Source organism: Lutra lutra, chromosome 1 (genome assembly GCF_902655055.1).
Source record: "Lutra lutra chromosome 1, mLutLut1.2, whole genome shotgun sequence".
Lineage (NCBI taxonomy): Eukaryota > Metazoa > Chordata > Mammalia > Carnivora > Mustelidae > Lutra > Lutra lutra.
The window spans coordinates 31,224,780-31,248,447 of record NC_062278.1 but is presented as its reverse complement, the minus strand read 5'-3'; the positions used below and the strand labels follow the sequence as shown (position 1 = coordinate 31,248,447).

At 36.9% G+C, this 23,668-nt stretch overlaps 1 protein-coding gene across 1 annotated transcript in view; it reads right to left on the bottom strand.

Annotated features, from left to right (window-relative positions):
- ROBO2 (roundabout guidance receptor 2) overlaps positions 1–23,668 on the bottom strand; it is a 1,319,482-nt gene that overhangs the window by 167,809 nt on the left and 1,128,005 nt on the right. The window contains 3 exon segments of the mRNA XM_047722052.1: positions 2,510–2,648; positions 15,321–15,441; positions 18,243–18,400. Coding sequence (XP_047578008.1) covers positions 2,510–2,648; positions 15,321–15,441; positions 18,243–18,400 — 418 coding nt within the window.

Sequence of the window (23,668 nt, the reverse complement as noted above, 5' to 3'; positions counted from 1 at the left end):
AAATGCAACACACTTGTTTAACTTCCCATGTCTGAAACATTTGTGAACTGGATCTTTTTTAATGATTAAAAATGGCAGGATCATGAGGGATGTTCTATGGATATCATGTAACCCCTGATATGATGTGACAAAAGGGCATTCTCTGTGGCTTTCTTCCCTAACACTCCACAAATCCAATCTAATTGTAAGAAAATACGAAACAAATTCAAGTTTGGGGAACGCTCTGTAGGCTAACTGGCCAGTACCCCTTAAGACTGTCAAGGTCATAAAAACAATGAAAGATTGAGGACCTGTCATACTAGACTAAGGAAACATGAAAAGTAATGCAATATTCTATAATATCCCAACTAAATACCCTAGATTGGATCCTGGAGCAGAAGGAAGACATTAATGGAAAACCTGGTGAAATCAAAAGAATGTATAAACTTTAATCATTACGCATTAGTGTTTGTTCATTAAGAATGGCAAATGTTTCATCATAATGTAAGATGTTAACAAGAGGGGAACCTGAGTATCAGGTATATTCTCTGTATTATCTTTGTAATATCTGTAATATCTTTGTAGTACAGAATTCTCTGTACTATCTTTGTAATTTTTCTATAAAGCCAAAAATATTCCAAATTAAGGTTGTTTGTTTTTAAAAAATGGACAAAGCTCGGGTGCCTGGGGGCCTCAGTAGGCTAAGCATCTGCCTTCTGCTCAGGTTATGATCCCTGGGTCCTGGGATGGAGCCAGCATCTGGCTCCCTGCTCAGCAGGGAGTCTGCTTCTACCGCTCTCTCTGCCACTCCCTCTGCTCCTGCTCTCTCTCTCCGTGTCTCTCAAATAATTAGATAAAATCTTTTTAAAAATTGACAAGGCTTTTTACTCCCAGTAGTTCGAAATTAACCTTCATCTATACTATGCTAAATTTTACTATATAATTCATCTCTCAAATTCATATCAACATTTTAAAATTACACATTAAGTGCTCTCAAACTTGAGGATAATTATTGACTATACATAGAGGATAGACGTTAATAACTCCACTCCATAAACTCTTCTTGCTTTTTAACCTGTTTCTCCACTGAGAAAAGTTGAGGAATCTCATATTCACGAACTCCCACAACAACACTCCTTCACAACAAGGTGTCTGACAGCAAAGTGAAAAAGGAAACAGGAGAGATGACTTTCCCCATGATTTAATCTGAAAAACTAACCAAATTAAAAGTTTCACTTGTTTTATTCCTATAGCAAAGAACCTGTCACTGATTCTTTCTAATGTTTGGTCCATTTCAGACCAGTGTTTTTGATGATACAATTTTAGAAAATATAGTATCAGAGGCTTAGCGATAAATAAACCAAGGTTTTTTGAATGAAGGGATACATTCAGTTAAGTATCCATAGCAGAAAAAAGGTGTCTGATGTCCGTGAAAGCATGTTTAATTTCAGTCAGTTGAATGAAACCTAATTTCTTTTTTTTTTAGAAAAAAAATCACAAAAAACACAGGATGTGAAATTTTATGCAGATGATGATTGTAGTAGGAGTGATGGCTATAGTTTCAGAAGGTAAGACTAGGGGGAAGACAAAGCAAATCTTAAATCCCAGGGTCCTGGGGTGGAGAGCCTCATGTAGGACTCCCTGCTCAGCAGGAAGCCTGTTTCTGCCCCTCCCCCTGCTCATGCTCTGTGTGTGTGTGTGCGTGCGCGTTTGTTGTGTGTGTGTGTGTGTGTGTGTGTATTAAATAAATAAATAAAATCTTTAAAAAAAAAGCTAGACTTGCTCATTAGAAAAAACACTTGAAAACATTTGGTCATAAAGGGCAAGGTCTTAGATTTTAGACAACCAAAAAGTTAAATATTTTTATAAGAGGGTGACAAGCAGTTTTGGACTTCCCCTAGAGAGTTGAATGGCTGGGTTTGGGGTTGGGTGATAGGAAGCACAGAAAAGAGATGGAGGAAAAGATCTCCATGAAGAGATGGAGACCGAGAAAGTGGCAGGCAGTCCCTAAGTGACCAATTCCCTGTGTGGATAGTGATGTCAAGTATTCACTACGTTTTCACTATTGTGTTGCACAAAACTTCTGCTTCACTCCAGAAGCTACACTCAGCAGCCTTTGCTTAGTGAGGCTCTGGACAACCAAGGAAGGCAGGCAGTATCCAGCAGATGGAGAAGTATCACAGTAGCAGAGCCGTCATTGGAAGCAATTAGGCTAGGTAGTCAAGAGTTCACCAGGAGCAGAATGGCAGACCTGGAAAGGGCCACTTCAGCATTGTTGATAGTTGGGGACAGTAGATGGAGTGGCGGATCGGGCATTTATGTGAAAATTCGATGAAGGAGTGACAGTAAAATCCTGGAGGACTTTGGCATATTGTTAAACAGCAGCTACGTGGCTCACGTATGTAAAAACCATATGTGTGGAAATAATACACTCAGCTATAAGAGTGTTCTATGGTACGATGGGGATGTCTTTTTTTCCCTAATTGTTTGACGGTCATCTAACAATTTTCCACCCGTATGATGTTCTTACCTTCCTCTTGGCAAGTCGGCATCATCCTTTCTCCATCGCACAGTTGGTTGAGGATCTCCCTGGACCTGACAACGGAATTCTACAGCTTCTTCCTCCAGCACTGCCTGGTTAATTGGCCTCCTGAGAAATGTGGGTCGTTCTTAGGAAGGAAAGAAGAAAAAAAAAAAGCAACAATGGTAAAACGAAATGAATGCTGTGCATGTTTTAAGTACGTTATAGAAAAAACGTAACTCTGGATCTCAAATGTGTCTTGATTAGACCTCATGAATCCAATGTAATTGAATAAAATAAAATATTTTGGAATACAGAGGTAGCTCTGATTTATATGGAACACCCTACAGTCTTTTGGAAAATATTAAATTGATTTTTCAATGAATTTCTGAGCCAAATCATGTAAATCCTGTCATAAAAAATCTGAACACTGAATTCCGCAGAAAGAAGGAAAGAGATAAAAAATGATCACTTGAATCTATCACAGTGGCTGAATGGGAAAGTTAAGAGTTGAAACCAATGGAAAAAATCAGAAAGGAAATCTTAATTCTCCATCAAGAATGCTAGCGTTAACCAGAGTTAAAATAAAAACTTAAAAAAAAAAAAGAATGTTAGAGAAGACAAACAAAAACGTTGTGCTCTCACATATCAGTGTTATCTAGATTTTCCTAGATAGGCTATCATTTCACAAGGACCCCAAATTTCCATGAATGTTTTCACTTCGTGTATGAAAATCTCTCTCCCTGATTTTTTTCTTAAATAAAAAAGCTGTCAATCTTTTTCTCAAGTCAAAAACACTGATATTATTAATTATTTTAAACTATTTATCATCATATATAGTTTTCTGGGACCACTTCCAATTATCTTTTTAGTGTTCCAGATTTTTTCTTTACCTAACTTCTATGTTTATTTTTCTAGTAGTCTGTTTTCATTTTCCTCCCCTTTTTTTTTGTTGTTGTTACTTTGCACTTATCCTCCTTACTCTGCATTTCAGTACCCCTCTACATAAGGCTAGGAAAACAATCAATCCTTGTCCATAAAAATATTACCACCTAACAGAAATATAAAACACGGTCATTTTATGGATTTCTAAACATTATAAGTTCTTATCTAGTTTCTTCCCTTTTTGACAATGGTCTGATACAGGAAACATTACCATTTAAGTATTTATTAGCACATGTCTCCAAATCATAGAGAGTCCAATAGTGCTACTTACTGAAGTAGAAAGAGAAGTCAGGGAAAAGAAAGATGAAATCCATTGGGAATTGACACAGTTTTTCTGGCCATATGGCCATATTTAGTCACTTAAGACTTTAGTTTCAAACCCAATTTAAAAATGTCAAACAAATGGCAACAAAACTAAAACATATTTAGCAAGAAACCTTTAAAGAAAATAAATCACTTCAAATAGCATATATTAAGAGTATAGGAAGGAAGTATATAATTTTATTGTCTAAATAAAGATCTGTATTTATAAAATAAATGTGTAAGTTGCAAGAGACATATTGTATTGCATAAAGTCAAGAATCATTGGCATTCAGAAGGAAGACAGCTCCATCTCTCCCCAGTGAAGCTGACAGTATGGATCAAAATTTTCTCTAAAAGAGCAACCTGCATATGCTTACATATCTGCACTCTGAGACCTCAAAATCCCAAGCTGTGAATCAGGCAAACAGAACTTTTCATGGAGTGCTTTTTTTTTTTTAAGATTTTATTTATTTATTTGAAAGACAGAGATCACAAGTAGGCAGAGAGGCAGAGAGAGAGAGAGAGAGAGAGGGAAGCAGGCTCCAGAACCCCAGGATCATAACCTGAGCTAAAGGCAGAGGCTTTAACCCACTGAGCCACCTAGGTGCCCCCATGGAGTGCTTTTTTAAACACAGAATTTAGAAATAACCCATAAAAACTTGGAGGGAAAAAAAAGGTTGCTCCTAAAGACTTTAGGTAGTCAGAATCAATTAGCAGCTAGGGCCCCCTCCCTCAAAGACAGCAGAACAAATCTGCATGTTGGATGGAATGATTTACTATCATCCTTTTTTTAAAAAAGATTTTATTTGTTTATTTGAAAGAAAGAGAGGAGAGCACGAGTCAGGGAGGAGCAGAGGGAAAGGGACAGGCAGACTCCGCACTGAGCATGGAGACTGTCTTGGGGCTCCATTCCACAAACCCAAGATCATGACCTGAGACAAAATCAAGAGTCCGTTCCTCAACTGACTGAGTCACCCAGGTGCCCCGATTTAGCATTATCCTTTTGAACCCTGGACACCCTGTGCTCCAAAAAACTATTTTAGCAGTGGCCGGTTGATACTGAGCCATTGTTTGTGGTGGCAAATAGGCAACAGAATAAGTACAGTATCCCTGTGTGAGTGCTTGGAATGCTAACAGCACAAGTGAATCATGAGCACAAAGAGCAGGATTAACTTCTTCTTTCCTATCACTTGGGGACATTCATCTAATTCATCTAAAAGCTGCAAGGTTAAAAGAGAGCTAAGCCACTGCTAATATGGCTTGAGACTGAGAAATCATCTGTCAGTAGACTCTTCCCGCCCACTCTGATTCTAATGGCTGTGTTGTGCTACAACCTAGTGTATGGCGAGAAGTCATTATCCTTATCTGCTCTTTCAGTTAGCACAGGTTAACACAGCTTTTCCTATGGCAGACTTTGAGCTTGGTTGCTGGTGAACAGCTTGGTTTCATCAGGGAGATGAAGCTAGTTAGACAGATGAAGCTAGTTAGGGAATGGCGAGACCATGAAGGTCTTATAGGCCATGTCAAGGAATATGAGTTCTGCCCTGGGAGTGCAAGAAAGCTGCTGAAGGATTTTAAATAAAGAAGCAACATTTCTAATAACATGCGGAAAAGACTGTGTCGGCAGGTCTGTGGAAGAAGAACTGGAAGAGAAACATGAAATAGTGAATTAGGTCAAATGGTTTTTGTAAGAAATTATTTCAGCTTTCGACTGATAGAGTGGTTCTATGGATATGGAAAAGGGGACGGAATGAAGAGATAACAGAACTGAGTGATCAGTCAGATGTGAAGGTTGAAGAAGAAAAGTCTAGAAAGATCCTCATTTCTATTTAGCAAATTGGAACAGATTGGCACGTGGAGTATGGTTATGGGCTCTGTGTGTATGTGTGTGTGTGTGCGCGCGCGCGCGTGGATCCTTTCATCACAAAAAAAATGGTAGATAGGAGAAAAATGAACACCTTATCCTTATCCTTATGCCACTGTGGTCAGGTTTCTGGGGCACCTGGGTGGCTTAGTCATTAAGCTCCTGCCTTTGGCTCAGGTATGATCCTAGGGTCCTAGGACCAAGTCCCACATTGGGCTCCCTGCTCAGCAAGAAGCCTGCTTCTCCCTCTCCCACTCCACTCCCCCTGCTTGTGTTCCCTCTCTTACTGTGTCTCTGTCAAATAAATAAATCTTAAAAAAAAAAAAAAGAAGATAAAGGAGGCTGCTTACATATTAGAAGGGAAAAAGAAAAAAATATGATTACATCTGTAGATACTGAAAAGCTCTTGGATTTAAAAAATGAATAAAAAAGGAATTAAAACTTAAGCAAATGCAAAACTTTTTAAAAATAATATGCTAAAAACATGCCTACTAAAATCAGAAATAAGATGGACATGGCAACATTAATGCTCAATAGAAAAAGAAAGAAAATGTGAATATTGGAGAAAAGAATAATTTTGATAATTGATAATTGCAACAAAAAAAGAAGAACTACATAGGATCATTGTACCAACACTGGGAGTATTGGAAAATGGGTGCTTTTAAGAAAAATTGTGGCAGATTCATATGTTGCTAAACTAGTAGGTCACTGGAATGATAAAGTTATCCCTCTCTGTCATCTATGTAACATAGAAAATTTTCATGACATGATACTAACTACGAATTAATTTCTATAACAGTACGTGAGACTAGTTCCATTGAAACACACACGGATATTTTTCAGGCCAAATTTTTGTATGCTTCCTTTAAGATGCTACTTGTCACAAAATTGCAACATATGAATGTAATTAATCCAAAGGGTAAACTTTACATTAGATTTGTTACAAAACCAGAGTTACTAAAAGCAAAGTTGTTTCTTCATCCTTGGGACACTGTCAGGATACTTGAGGGTTTTTTGGCTATCCTATGTGTTCTAAACCCCACTGTTTTTGTATGGAGACACGTGGAAGCACCTAATTTATAATTTCAAGAAGAAGGAAGATATAGGATCCCCTGCTGCTGTTCTGATGAACTCAGCAGGGGTGGCCAACTTCGCAATGAACTTTCACTATTTCCTTCTGCCCTCAAGCAGAGTCTAGTTGCCTAGCAACTAGATAACCATAGGGGAGTATGTGGTATAGAATTTTTGGAAGCCTAACATTGGCTCATGAGGGAAAATGTAATTCAATTGATAGGAAAGAAAAAAAAAAAAGACAATGCAAAGAATAAGCCAGATAAAAGTCATTTGCACATATAGGGCACATCAAGTTGGGTTTCATACTTGAGTATTTTCAGTTGTACCTTTCAACAAAGTGACATAGACATTTACTAATACATTAGAGTCTGGTCACAACTTTTAAAGTATTATTCTGGGAATTTCCACAGCAACCATTATAGTAATCATCTCTAAATTGTATTATTCATTATTCCAATTGTTTTCTTCTAATTATACTAAATTCACCTTTTACCTCAATTTTAACTGCCTACAAAAAACAGTATGTTAAAAACTGTAGGTTTGCCTACATTTATTTAAACGGAAATATGTTTTTTATAAGAATTACTTTCCAGTTTCCTTAACTAGACTTTATTTCCAGAACATATGAGAACTAGAAATATGAATATTAAAGACCAAAGAAGTTGTCCAGGTAGAAAGCATATTTTTGAAGGCTTTGCCACTGCAGTGACCACTGTTATCATGAGCCAAACATAAAGCCATGCCCCTTTCAGACACAATTTGCAAAAATTACAAGGAAATGTCTTGGGGTTTGCTGTTTTGTGTCAGAATCATCTGCAAATAAATGCAAAGTTATAAGCGTTAGAAAGTAAGTTGATAAGTAATCATATTCAGTACTCAATGCCCATGAGGGAAGTTTTGCATAATTAAATATAGGTGAAAACATCTTGAACTACTAAATCATGAGCAAACTTAATTTTGAGGCATGTAAAATAAGGTCACTGATTTTTCCATGTTACCACCTTATGTCTGATCACATATTGAAAATCAGGGGGAGAAATCTCAAGGGCTGTTTTCTGACTGCTTATCAATTAGATCAGAGTCCCTCTGAATGGCCTGATCCCTAATTATATAGCCATTGAGTGATCGGAGGCAATGTCTTTGCCAATGCAATTAACATTTTTTTTTTAATGTGAGATTAACTGAATTTGAATCACCTGCATAACTTGCTTACAGGGTTAATCTCTCTTGAGACGTTAGTGTTGACACTGTGGTACTATGTAAAGTACAGCTTTTAAGTAGTCAGGTCAATTTAATCTCAAATTGGCATTCTGAAAAATCCAACTCTGTAGGGCTGTAATAACATCAAATGCCAAGTCTCACTATGGTTGTGTCAATAATGTTCCGAAAACAAAATGTTCGCTTTCATACAAAATACGGTAAGTCTGAAATGCGGTTGCATAATCTCTCTTAAGTTTCTTATTTACATGGGACAATGAAGGAAATTAAATCCCCAGTGAACAAATTTCCGTTTTCAACTGCAGGCAGTCCTTGACTCTGGTGATAAAATTGGCAATGGCTGTGTCATGAGAGCTATTACCGGGATCATCTTAACAATGTTTAAAAAAACTTTGTTTGACATTGTGAAAGTGGTGTTGCAGCAGTAATCATGTAGGTAGAGTCCTTTAAGTCCCATAAGACCACAGCTATGCAATAAAAGGACAGTAGAGCTGACCAGTGCTTGTAAACCTTATCTTTAACTTCAGCTGACTCAGAAGCACTCGCCACCTTATGGTGTCTATTAAAACGGGAAGTCAGATGGCTAGCCTTAGTATGTCTCTTTTTATTTAATGGGGCAGGCATGAGGGGATGGGGTTATGATAGCCACTGAATGTGAATCACTGTGCCCTTCCCAAACAGACCAGATGATAATGATCAGTCTGCCTGAATGTGATTGAATAAATCCTGGGTGCATTAATTTCTTTTCTTGCCAAGAATTTTCTTTGTCTGAGAGAAATCATCCTGTGAAGCAAAGACAAACACATAGGTAAATGTTTTTGGAGGAGAAAATGCTTCTCTCACTGTAGTTTCATGCTCTTGCTGATAACGTAATGCACAAGGTTTGCCAGGAGCAGGGTGTACGGCTAATCATCTTATTACTTTATTAAACACTGAAACAGGGCCTGGCACATAGGAGGTGCTCAGTAGAATTTTGTTAAATGAGAGAATGAACAAGAAATATTTTGCTGTTCTAACATTTGCAAGTAAACAGTATTTAAAAGAACTATATTGCTCTCAATAATTATCTTAATTTTAATGATGCCTTATATTTGGAATTCTTACATGAGGGCCACAGGTTATCCATAAAACTTGGACATTTCCTAAGGTTTGGTACCAAGATCTCTTCTCACAAGGCTTTGTTTCCCAGTATCTCAACTACACTTAGGCCACCACTGCCTATAATCTTTCCTCTAATAACTGGAAATCAACATCACCAGCTCCATCCTCTGTATTGATTTCCAATGAAATGGCTACTTCTCAATTTGATTACCCTACCCTGAAAGCCATCAACTGACACAGAGATTCCAATAGTCTTTTTGATGAATAGCAGTTAAATATGAATGAACAACAATAGATCACTGGCCATTTGAAGAAAGCCTCCAATGTTAAAGATACAATAATGTAGGGAAGGGGGTGGGGAGTAAGTCAGAAGAAATAAAAGCAGGAAGCATCACAAGAAAATTATATTTGAAAAAAGGATTAGTAAGATCCTAAGATGCAAAAGAATTTAACCTTTCCATGAAACAAGAACAGAATACAATAAATAAGGAAGAATGAAAGAAAAAAAAATGACCTGGAGGTTTAACATCAAATTAACAAATACATGATTTACATATAAATGGAATAAAAAAGATGTGAGAATATAACTCCCTTAATTATTTAGATAGAGAGTTTTTAGATTACAATTGCTCATCAGCAAATAAATGAAAAAAGTGCCAAACGAAGGCATAGTATTAAAACATTTCGGAATACTGGAATAAAGATACAGTACTAGAACCAGAAAGAGAAAAAAAGAAAGAAAGAGAGAAAACTGATCACATAGGAGTCAGAAGCTCCGTAGACTTCTCAGAGCAACAACAGAAGCTGAATGATTTTGAAGTGGTGATTTTAATATTCTGACCAACATTTTTTTTAACTAGAATTTTATAACCAGCCAAAATATCAATTAAGTTTTAGAAAGAATACATGCATTTGCCCTAAAATTTGCTCTAGGCTGTAGTTAGATAGAAGGCAGGAAAGAAACACTCTTCTGATAAAGGACTTACAGAAACAAAGGCAGAGTGCAGGAAACAGAATCCAAGATGGGAGAAAAAGGGAGATAAATATCCATCAGCATGAGCTTCTGGAGGAGATCTAAAGTAGCCCAGTCAGATTGGCAGGAGGTCTGAGGCCTCCAGAAAAGCTGTACAAAAGGGGACTTAATAGCTAAGTAGAATTTCGAGGACTTTAAACCTTCTGTTAGAGATTTCAAGAACTCATGACAGATGTAGATGAACACCCATAAAAGGAAAAAAATAGGTTTATTACTAACTCAAGAACAAATAAATGCCAGAAAAGAAATGCCATCATAATAGCAAACACTAAGTTCAGTCCATATTTACATGGTTATCATAACTCAAATTCTGAATCTTAATACAACCAATGTTTCTAAAGTCAATATATGGAAGGACAGATAGAAGGAAAAGTGGAGGTGAGAAGGTGGGGAAGGGGATATAAGTGAGCCAAACCATCATCTTACAAATAGGAAGTCAAAATAATGCATAAGACTACAGAATAAGGACATATTTAGTAACATGGAAATAAATCTCAGAAGAAAAAGACAACACAGGCTTGTAGAAATGCTCAAAGATGAGGAATATGTGCATGTATGTGTGTGTGTGTATTGGAAGGAGGGGTAGGGCTAGACATTTCTGCATTTCATTTTCAGTTTAGTAACACTTCTAATGTCTATTAGAAGTGTAACATATGAAATCTTTTTTTCATGGATTACTTTGATAAGCATTTAAAAATCATTTAGGGGACCAGGCACCTGGGTGGCTCAGTCAGTTAAGCATCTGCCTGAGGCTCAGGTCATGATCTCAGGGTTCTGGGATCAAGTCCTGCATCAGGCTCTCCACTCACCAGAAAGCCAGCTTCTGCCTCTCACTCTCCTCTGTGCACACTCTCTCTCTCTTTCTCTCTCAAATAAATAGAAATCTTTAAAAAATAAAAATAAATAAAAAATAAAACATCTTTTCAAGGGCACCTGGGTGGCTCAGTGGGTTAAGTGTCTGACTTTGGCTCAGGTCATGATTTCATGACTGGCACTCAGTGGGGAGTCTGCTTGTCCCTCTGCTTCTCCACCTTCCTCATGCTCCCTCTCCTTCCCAAGTAAATAAATAAAATATTTCAAAAATAAATAAATAAAAATCATTTTTAAAAAAATGTTATTTTTAACTGACACTTAAATTGGATAACAGATAGCCCAAACTTACCTATAATTAGAAATTTAATTATGCATCTAGTTTCTCTGACTGCAGGACATTTAGAAATTAATTAACATATGTAAAGTGTTATGGAGTATTCTTTATGAAGGCATCTGGAGTGTCTCTCAGATTTTAGTGTCCATTAACACTGTGATGCCTAATTCTTAATTTTAGATTTGGTACTGCCCCCTTAACTAAGCTGTTAAGTATGGCCAACAAATATTAAAGAACTAATAGAAAAAAATGATGCATGGCAAATGGCAGAGTAACAATTTGAAAATGAAAAATCCAAATATTTGCCAAAGGCTTTTGTATTAACCAAGATCTACTGTAGCTCCTTTTGCTGTTTTTCTTGTCATTTATAAGTGAATCATATTTTTTGAACAATTAATACTATCGGTTATTTTTTCTGTATAACATATTTTAATTTTCTGTAAGAATTTTCTGTAGCTACAGAGGGGTTACAGTAGCCAAATTTTTTAAAGGAGAATTGCTGCTACTTGAGAATAAAATTGAGAGTGGGGGAGGGGTAAAGTATAACCAGTTATAGGTTGATAAACCCTAGGTCGGAAATAATAATATCTAACAATGATGAAATGTAAATAAGTTTATTAGAAAACATGTACTGGGCAGAAAAGGACCAAAATGACATAAGGAAGTCTCCACGATTCATAGCACACTAGTTCTTTTCTCTCAGAATCGAGCAAAGTACAGAAGGGACCTTTCTCATGCAATCCTGGTCAGTCCTTGAATTGGACAATCACTACTATTTTTATCTTTTATTTCTAGATATGTTGTTATCAGTAATGGAAATTTTTGAGTTTTTTCCCTCCAACTTAATATTGTACTTAGAACCCCTTGGGTTAATTCTGACTAGTTTACACCATCAGATAAATGTTCTCAGCTTCTTAAATCAATTTTTGCAGAGGTACGGCCACTAGACAAATTCAATCTTTTTGGTTTCGAGTTATTTTCAAAATAATTTAGAAGTTCCACTGTAAGTCCCACCATATTTAAGAATCTCCTGTAGTTCTTGTCCCATCATTAGGGAACATAGGGTGAATATTTCATAACACAGTCACGTTCTGGTAAGGCTGATTGCTTGGGTAATGACATTAAACTCTTTCAATTTCCTTCTGAAGGCAGTATGTACTGTTATAATGCAACATTTTTCTATTCCAAAGCTTGTGGGCAGTTACAGAAAAATAGTAATGAGTGTTTCTTTAAATAGAACAGCTGCACTTGTGGGTTTTCAATGCTAATGTTCAGAGACCACTAATTTCATATCTTACCAGGCAAAACTGTATTTTATTCATTATGGAGCGAAACACATTTTGAGACTCTGAAGGCTGACTGCATGAAATTTAAGGGCAAACTGATACTTGTCTGAGCTCTGCAGGACAGAAATGTACGTGCATACTTTGAAGAATTTTATTTTTACTACTCAATTCCTTTAATGAACTATGGGATTTCTCTGGGTTCTGTCATTTGGGACTTCAAGCTGCTTAGTATCCATAAGGAATATTACCAGAGATTACCCGGTACTTAGAGTGATTGGAAAGAGAGGATTGCACTCGAGTCCATATTCACAAAGCACATCTTAACACTCTAAATGTGATGGAAATCATAATATGACTCTTTGGCGTTGTGGCACTCCCGTTACACCACGGGATGGCACATCTCAAACTACAAAAGAAATTTCTTTCAGAAAGCATGCAGGGTTCTGCAGCTACCCTCAAACATGCTCTGGAGTCAGGACCAGCAATAAAATCTTACCATAATTCATAGAACCAGAAGATTATTTTGCCGGCACAAAAAAAATTATTTAAAAATCACACTTATTTGTTGTGTTAAAAAAAAAAATCACAAAATATGGGGTGCCTGGGTGGCTCAGTTGGTTGGGCATCTGACTCTTGGTTTCTGCTCAGTTCATGATCTCAGGGCCATGAAATTGAGCCCCGTGTTGGGCTCCACACTCAGCAGGGAGTCTGCTGGTCTGTTGGAGATTCTCTCTTCCTCTGCCCATCTCCCTGCTCACATTCTCATGCTCTCTGTCTCAAAAGTAAGTAAGTAAATAAATAAATAAATAAGTCTTTTTTAAGAAATCACATATCAACAATAGTTAAATCTTTTAAGATAGAGATAGATACACATATGTATGTGTGTGTATATGTATATATGTATGTGTGTTTGTGTGTATTTATACATAGACTTAAATGGGAATTCAATGACTTCTAAAGGAATGTTTCATCTTCTAGTATCGTTAGAAAATGTTAAGATTTTCCTAATTTTCTGTCACTTCATTTCTCTTTCAGTTTTCCACAGCTGCCCTATAGTATTTTCCTTCTTTGTTTACTCTATTTTTGTAATCCTCTGTTCTCTCCTTCCTAGTGCTTTCTCCACAATTTCTCTGATATAGATCTAATCAAGATATGTGGGGGTGGGGGTTGTTTGTTTGTTTTTCTGAAGGAGGTACCACGCCCAGTCTGGAGTACAAAGCGGGGCTTCAACTCCTCCCATCAAGACTAGAGCTGATACCAAGAGTCTGACGTTCAACAAGTTGCCACTGAAGCACCTCCACATGTAATCGAGTTTTAGTTCATTAATCATGTTACTCCAATAGAGTCCCAGTAGAGTTCTTAAATCTAAAGAAACATGAATATAATTGCCATGAACTAGGGAAGCTGAAAGGACTCCATTTTACAACGTTTCCATCTCTGCTGTTTTTCTGGGAGGCCCCATTTACTCATATTCCTTATGTTGCAAAAGAAGCTCTGTTCCCACTTCAAGGGGGTAGCAAGAAAGTCAATCATTCTCTGAGTTTTTGTCTTGGATCCCAAACACCTGTTAACACCTAAGAAAACCTGATCCTAAAATGTCCCAAGACGTTAGCTTCAAACTAAGCATGGCTGATGCTGGCATCAATACCCCTACCCTCCGTAATTTATGGAGTAACACCTATTGTTCACCCAGTACTTGCCCGTGATTGACCCTACCCTGGACTCCTGGAGGAACACATACCCCAGACTCTTTTCTTTCTCTCTTTCTTTCTTTCTTTCTTTCTTTCTTTCTTTCTTTCTTTCTTTCTTCTTTCTTTCTTTCTTTCTTTCTTTCTTTCTTTCTTTCTTTCTTTCTTTTTAAGATTTTATTTATTCATTTAACAGAGATCACAAGTAGGAAGAGAGGCAGGCAGAGAGAGGGGGGTCGAGGGGCAGGCTCCCTGCTGAGCAGAGAGCCTGTTGTGGGGCTCGATCCCAGGACCCTGGGATCATGACCTCAGCCGAAGGCAGAGGCTTAACCCACTGAGCCACCCAGGCACCCCTACCCAATACTCTTTTCTAATATTAACCCCTAGCCATCAGCAACAGCAGAACTCATTCTTCTTTCCGAGTCTCCCAGACACTTCGTCTGCTCTTCTGTCTGTCACTCAAACTATACAATAAACTCTATTTTCACTTTCTCTGGCTCACGTTGGATTTCTGTCCTGAGTGAAGCCAAGGACCCTCTTGGCTGGTCCTGTGGGATCTTCCCCTGGGTTCTTGGACCCAGCCCGCCTGCATCAGCAATACAGTTCATTTGTTTGTTTGTTTTTTCTAATTTTGATTACATGTATGCATTTATGTATGTGTGTGCATATGCAGCTAGCTAGTTTTTTAAATCAAAGCTACACTGTAAATATTTCAATTTGAAAAATTTTAAAGTAGAAAGCAAGTGAAATATGTTTGCACTGCACTAATAAAAAAGAAAACCAAAAAAAAGTACCTTCTGTCTTGCACATAAAAGATACTTGATAAGTACATCACAGTGAATAAATTTTAGACAGATATAATATCTCAAACAGAATTTGAGAAAGATCAAGTTTTTGCATTCAGATGAAAGGCAAATGCTATAAATGTATATGAATAAAGTAAATGATTTATTGTTTCAAAAGTTCTATTTTTCTTCAGATGAAAGATTTCATCTGAGGAAAGACAGACCAAGAAAACAAGGCAAATCTAGTCCTTCATTACACACCATATGTCGTAAGTACCTGTCCCTATACAACCTGGTGTTTAGTATCAACGAATATAATAAACATCAAAGGAAAAGTATATATAAATAGCAATTTAGAATTGAAAGAGAATTTTACCAAAGACAGTCAGCTCTGCTGGATCACTGTCTCTTTCTCCCACCATATTGGTGCCAACACAGGTATACATCCCTGCATCGCTTTTCCGGGTATTGGAGATCATCAGTTTTCCACCACGGATCTGTTAAAATTAAAAAAAAGAAAGAAATAAAGAAAAGAAAAAAGAGAAAAGAGGGAGGGGAAAAAAAGAAAAGAAAAAAAAGAAAGGAAAAGAGAGAAAGAAAATGGAAAGTAAAATAAATAGCAAAGAGAAGGTGACTAACAAATAATTTTGAATATTTAAGCAGAATATTTTTTTCCTAAAGGAAATAGCTCAGTGTCTAAGACACAAAACTGTCTCCCTACTTTGGAACCTGCGTGCATTTTTTTCTTCTCTTTATTTCTCCCTCAAGATAAGCCTTTATATTCCCTTTCTAGAAAATGCTTTTGGGCCTTCTTTTTCTTTTTTGTCTGGGTCTGGTCCTATTTTTTGTGAATGCTTCTACCAAATCCTAATGGTTGGTCTTTACTCTGAAGTAGGTGGAATGAATGGCTTTTGATATTTGTTATCAGAAAGAAGCACTACATAACCGCTTTTGGTAATATAATGAAATCCAACAGACACCAAGGGATTCAACAAGCCATTTATTGACTACCTCTATGGGCTGGGCAGTGTTCTAAATGCTTGAGATTCATGGGTAAACCAAATAATAATAAACCTCTGCCTTCATGGAGCTTAAATTTCAATTGTTCGCATTAATTATCTATGTCTTACCTTGACGGTATGTATGAGATAATTTCTGAAGAGGAGGGCAGGTTGGATAAAAATAAATATATATATTTTTAAATGATGAGAGTATGAGTTGGTATAAATCATTGACTTCTAATAGGTGCTTCCTAATTGTTTCCTAAATAAGAAGCATTTATTGACCAAATAAACCAATGTCATATGTTAAAATGTCTATTTCTTAAAGAGGATATTGAAGCAGAATTAGATTTTCAGTATGTGTATCATCTCATGGCTTCTTTTCCAATTTTTTTCCTTTGTATTTATGCAATTTGACAATCTTAACATCACAATGACTGAATGTTCTTCAAGAGGAGAGAAGAACATGCTGGTTTCCTCTGTTAACTTTTATCTCACAGGCAAACAAAACCCATGTAGGTATGTTTTCAATGGATATATTTCATGCTCTGATACTTGTAATGTCACAGAAAGGGACTTTCAATATTATTTTTACATGGGAAGAAAAGACTGTCAACTTATTCTTAATTATGTTCAGTGGAGTATAATAAATTTTGCATTATAAAAATGGCCATGGAGGCCATTTTTCCTCCCCCTGAAGCTGAGTTTGGCAATATGACTTGAATTGACCAATGAAACTAAAGCAATGTTTCAGTAGACGAAAAGTGTTCTCAAATTGAGACTTGTCTTTCCTTGCTATAGCTGGAATCCTGAGACCATGATGGGAACCAGTCTGATCTGGCCTGCTGGAAAATTAGAGGCCATGAGAAGAACCAAGATGCCCAGAGGAATATAAGTCAATGGCCAGACATGTAAGGTTACCCTAGATCATCCAGCTGCCAGCACGTCTTTTAACCAGGCCACAGAAGCATGAGAAAACCAAGCTAAGATCAGCCAAGCTGGCCCAGAATAAAGAATTGTCATCTTATCCACAGAATCATAGTCTAAATAAAATGGTTATTATAAGTTGCTGTATTTTGTGGTGGTTTCTTATAAAGCGAAAATTAAATGATGCAAACATGAACTAGAACCCCTTCAATGGTGATTTTACTCTATCACCAGGAGCATATTTTCATGCTTGGTATCCAAGCACAGACCACTGAGAACCAAATTCTCCCTGGCAATGTGGATCCTCATGGTGTCAAGAGTTCAAGCCAGAATCACATGAATATATGTTGTGATCTCTTACATCACCTATCTGGTTCTATGTTATGATATAACCACGATGCAAATATTAAAAAAAAAAAACTTCATTTATAAGATACTTTTAAAGATTATAGATACCAGTCTACACGGACTTTTTATAAAAATGGAACATTCGTTCAGTTAAAGAAGACACTATTTTAAGTAAAATACATTTATTCTCAATAATTACACTAAATATAAAAATTATATTAAGACTAGCATCCAAACGTTGAAGCGTTATCTACTATTTCAGTGAACTGGTTCCCATAAGCATCACAAACAAAGGTTGAGTGGGTCATCTAAAAATATAAAATAATATGCCATTCCCCTTTGCTATCTCTTTACAATGTTCTGAGGGTCTCATTTTGATATTAATCAAGTGATGAACGTAATCATCAATTTTCCTTGAAAGCAGACTATTGTTCTACAAGAGCTAAATGGCAGAACCAAAAAAGCCATGTTTATTTGGATTTTACTTTATACCTCTTAAACTTTTAAATGAATTCAAGTATAAAATTTTAGTTATAAATATTAAATCTGAAAACCGGAAAAGGTGCTTGAAGTACCCATTACCTCACATTGCTTTCTCTTATAATTTTGAAAATAGTGCCAAAAGAAATGTTCTAGTTAGGGCCACCATTACTCTTTATCACTCACATGATACTACACGATCAAAAGATGCATTTGAGATGTGAAGAGCTTTGTCATCTTTGTACTGCAAAGATATATATACATGCATTTCCACATTCATATATATTTACATATTCATATCTTTTCATATTCAGATTGGTACAATTATTAATATATCATCTACACTTGATTTCTATAATTTGTGTCTCTTTGAAGCCTCATCCTAAAGTTTCAGTTCTCGGTTATTCTTTTTCAGTCCTTTCAACGCAGTGTAAGTGGTAATTAGCATTCAGTGCAGGTCTACAATTTTATTAGCAATAAAATATATCCATTTGAATACTTGATAGTCAATCTCTGTAGGCGTTAATTTTAATTTAACTCACACTTATTCTTTCTTCCTTGTCATCAATTCGAACTTTGTCTTTCTTCCAGTAGATGGTGGGTTCTGGGTGTCCCCTGGGAGGTTGGCACTCCAAGATGGCAGGCTCTCCAGCTGCTACTACAACATCTGTGGGATTTTGCCGGAAGTCATCTCGTAACACTAAAGAAAAACAATGGTAGTGAAAGAAAATTCAATGAGTACATCATTGTTGATAAGTACATCAACAGTTACAATCAGTAACTGTAGCTTTCTCTCGCAAAAGGTAACTTCATACTTCGGGTTTACTTTGTTCTAATCATAATTAAATATTTCCTAAGAAACATAGCTGTGCCCCTCTTAAAACATTCTAGAGCCAGCCTAAATGTTCAACAGGGAAATGGCTGACCGTAGGATCATGCATCTTTTCTACAAAATCTGATTTAAAATATAAGAAAAGTCTAAGGAAAATAAGAAAGACTCATGATACAGTTTTGAGATTTAATACTCAAGATACAAAATTGTTTATGCAGCAAGACCCGATTTCCTGTAAAGAAAAAGCATATGTACATACATATCTATAAAGACACTAAATCGTCAAGTTATACTTAAAACCCCAAAACAAGTCATGCGTGCGTGGTCTGTGAGCATGTATGTGTGTCAGTCTGGGAGAGGAAATAGGGTGAACACTTTTTGAGAATGCCCTTTTTAGTGACATGAATAGAGACAAGATCCACACTGTTTTCTTTACACTTCAGAAGATGGATTCATTGTTCACCCTGCAACGCACTAGCACCCACATACACAGGGCTACATTTTCATTCTCTGTGCATCTCCACCTGCCAAGCGACATCTGGGCAGCGTGACATTCAGAGCAGAGATATCCCTTATAGCAGTTTGGCGACTCTGAATTTCCCCTCCTTTCATTAGGAGAACAGCAGGTTGGACCTCCATTGTAACCTCCGAAAATCTGGCATGCCTGGCTCTCCAAATGTCACCTATCTATCTGTGTGTGCTTTTCTTTGGCTGGCAAGATGAAAAGCCTGGAGAAATGACTTGGCCCTATCAGATTGCAAAAAGCTGGATTTCTTTAGCAAATAAACTATGTTAGGGGAAACCTTCAAAAAAGTAGTTGAGATGGGACCTATACCATATACCTCAACTGCCTCTGCTTTTTCTAACCACCTTGACTTTCCCATTCCTTTGTATTCCAACACTGACAACTTTATTTCCTAAGCGTATTGAAGGGAAAACACACATATGCGCACACACACACACACACACACACACACACACACACACAGGCACATATAGTGTCTTATATCTATGTCTATCCATAAATTGGTCAAGCTGGATTGGGTCACACACCAACTGCCTTTAGTGTCCTATAATGAGACCTACTTCCACACTCTGCTCCTTTGTTGGGCAAAGTCTCTAGGTTAATCTAATTCTCCAAATAAATAAAAATTCCCTGGCCTGAAAATAGATCCAGAGAGACAACCGAGGACTTTTAGGGCTTTTCTTCTCTTGTCTCTTGGAACACATCCTTTAACAGGGGTTTCCATCTTAATGAAGTCATGGCCTTTACAAGATTAGAGAACCTCTTCTCCTATTGAAGGAACAGTAAGAAAGAATTCAGCACAAATTGCTCACTCCCAGTTTATAAGCTGATTAATTTACTGCTTTTGCTGCTAAGGAAATGTGTTCCATTTTAGCACGGTGAACTGCACATTTTTTGGTTCTGTTGTCTCACTGGCAAGAGAGGTGTGATTTATATGCATAAGGATTTGCTTCTGAATGGGCTCAGAGAAGTGTGCATTTAAATGTGATATTCAGGCAGGGGGATGGGAAGGGGTTAACCCTGTGGTTCCCTTTTGCAGGTAAATCCTCCTGGGAAAGCATGCTGGTGACTCATTTATATTCTAAATACAGAACAGCTGCCTATTTATGCAATGTTAAGACATGCAAAAATATGGTAACAGAGTGGTGAGCACCCCAACCATATCCGGAACTGGCAACAAATGGTGTTTTGGCAGTCCCTCAATCTGACACATCTGGCCAGTTGAAGGACCTTCTCTAGAACTAGCCTCCTAACAGATGACATGCCAAAAAGCCTCTGCTCAAATGGTACTTTAGGCCGTTGCAAATCATTCAGAAACAGAGTGTTACATCAATTTGCAACAAGACAAATTAAGAAAAAAAAATAATAAAGGTCCTTTGACACGGAGGACAAAAAGGAGAAAAATATCATAACAAACTAAGGACTGCTACTCTCTTAAACAATATAACATGTGTTTATGGCATTCACAAAAAAGAAAATGACTCCAATTTGCAAATGAAGCCAAGAAATCTAACATCAACTGTAATTTTAGGCTTTCAGACTATTCACCCAGAGAGTAGGGTGAGATAATAGTATAATTGGTACTGTACCCTCTTCAACTGGGAAAATGCTCTTTGGGGTTTGTACAGCATTCAGTTAATTCATTTTTTTGCTTAGTGATAGCATTTCTTTTACCCTAAGTCTTTGGGGGTATTAAAATGGGTTTCTTCTTTCTCTCAAAGAAAACAGTCCAAGGGAACACATCCTTTTCATCAGGTCCTAGCACAGAAGACCGCAAACTTACTCTTAGCGAAAAGTAAAGCCATTTTTACTCTTTTCAAACTGCAAAAAAGGGATAGGTATGTTCTGATGTTGGCTTACATGTGTCCAAGGTTTGTAGATCCATTCCTTAATATAAGCAAGATAAAACAAATAATAGGGCGCCTAAGTGGCTCAATGGGTTAAGCCTCTGTCTTTGGCTCTAGTCATGATCTCTGGGTCCTGGGATTGAACACTGCCTTGGGCTCTCTGCTCAGCAGGTAGCTTCTTCCCCCCTCTCTTTCTGCCTGCCTCTCTGCCTACTTGTGAGCTCTCTCTGTCAACTAAATATATAAAATCTTAAATAAATAAATAAATAAATAACTCTTGTCTCCAATTTTTGTTCTAATTTTTCATTTCTGCCTTGGATTTTGCCCTATACTTTATTGCAGGTGATAAAGAAAAGAAAGTATTCCCTGTAGTAAAGAATTCATGCATTTTGGGTGAAGGGAAGAAAAATGGTCTTGTAAATGTAGAAAAGGAAAGCAAATCCAAATTAAGCCTGTATTTTTTTTTTCTTTTGAGCCCCTATTGTAGAAAGAACTGAGAGAGCTACATTTTTGCTGGGACTTGACAAGTAAGCCAAAGCAAGAGTACAAAACAGTATGTGTAATAACTAAAGCTCCAAACAGGTCTTTTAAGTAGACTGAAAAGAAATAAACCCAATTAACTGAGAAAAGAATCTGGTTACAATGACAAAAGTTTAGAGGGTAGTGGTAAGTTATGCTTTCAGGAAAAAAAAAAAAAAAAGATATGATAGATATACACTTTTGATTTAGCATTTACTTGTGGAGCTAAATTTAGAATACAAAGGTTCAAGTCTCCATGGGGGGAAACACATCATTGGCTAGAACTGAGATATTCTTCTCTGTATATGAGCTGAAAACCACAAATGAGAATTCACTCAGCTACTCCTAACCTAGAAGAGATCTGCATTCTTTTCGCACTGACATGCACTGTGACTTAGAAAGTTATTCTGTAAGATCAGAAAATTCTGAATTATTTGTGTGTTTGATAAAATATAATTCATAGTCATGACATAAAGATCTGCAACAAATTAATTCAATTCTCCAGGAATGTATTAGACACAACAATGTGCTTGCACTGTCCTATAAAATGGTTAAGAAATAGAACACAAGAATGACATGATAAGCTTTTTCTCTTTTTCCCTCAATGATCCCCCCCCCCCACTCCTGGCTTTTAGTCTCATGTGAATTCTCCCCTGTATGGTGGGCTGGACCTTGTGACTTGTATTTACTGAAGAGATTATTGCAAAGTGATGGAATATCACCTTCAAAATTGGTTTATAAATGATTGTAACATTCATCTTTTTCACTCTCTCTGTCTCTTTGTCTCTGGGATTCCTCTGATCATGTAAGATACAGGAGGCCCATTTGACAACCATCTAAAGACAGTTGCCAAGCAACAGAAAGCAAGGAACTGAGGCTTTCAGTCCAACAACGCTGGAGGACCCAAATCCTGCCAACAACCACGTAAGCTTGAGAGCAGAAACTTTCCCAGTTGAGCCTTCGCATGATACCACAGCCCTGACCAACTTCTTAACCACAGCCTTATGAGAGATCCTACAGCAGAGGACTGATTTAACTCTTATCTGGTTCCTGATCCACAGACAGAGAATAAATGTTTGTTATTTTAAGTCACTGAGTCTTGTAGTTTGTTACACAGCAATAGGTAACTAATATCATGCCCTACATAAGGGTTTTAGATTCAATTGTGCCTTTAGAGCTTACATCTCTGATTCTTGTCTACTCATAATACCATCTTCTTTCCCTCCAACTCCTCTCCCTTCTGTCCCAAATCAAGAGTCCTCAAGAATTTTAAAAATAGATATTTTATATATTTTATATCTTTATGTATTACATAAAATAGTTTATATTTTTTACACTTTTATTTTATATTTTGTCAACAAAGGCAAGGCAAATCATTACTTAGACATTCCCATGTTAGTTTATTAAGTTAAATTAGCAGTCATAGTGAGACAAGACTGTTAAGAGGCCAAAGATGTATTTCTGAATTACAAGGTACACATGCTTCAGAGTAGTCACTAGAAAAATAGAGACTAAAAATATTACCAATGAAAGTAGTCATACACAATATTGGATAAAGAATACCATCCAAGACAAACTAAATCAATCATGAGAAAGGTAATCTAAAAGGAAATTAGAATTAAAAACATTGTTAGCAGCAGCTGAAACCGATAGCAACTCAGCGACACTGATAAGGAGGCTTCTTTGTCAGCAGGGTTTCTCTCTATGTGCCCATAAGCTGTCAGAGCTGTGTGGCTCAGGACTCTCAGTAGAAAACATACAGAGAAAAAAAAAAAAGAAAACATACAGAGGAACACCTAATAATCAATGTACATTAGCATTTTTTCATCTTTCTGCTTGGAGATCTCCCCCAGATTTGCTTCTGTTTCCTTACTTTTTCCCATTTCTTCCTTTGGACATATACTGTTCCTTCAGTGTCAGCTTCAGACTTAGTCATCTGAGAAGTTTTCCTTCTATGCTCTCACTGGATTAGGTATCCCTCTAATGGGCTCCCATTTGAAGGGCATGAGAAGACCTCATCATATGTTCTTGATTGGTTGACTGAAGTGACAAACTCCTCTTCAAGAGGTGTATTGTAGTCCTTTCCTCATATCAAATAAACAACATTTTTGTTTTGTTTTGAAGCCACAATGTTTTAATTTGATTTTAAATGTCATTGATGAAGAATTTCATTTACGTTGGTTGGATTTAAGGGATACCATACTTGACTTGCCTACCTACAAGCTCACCTATCTCTAAAATAAA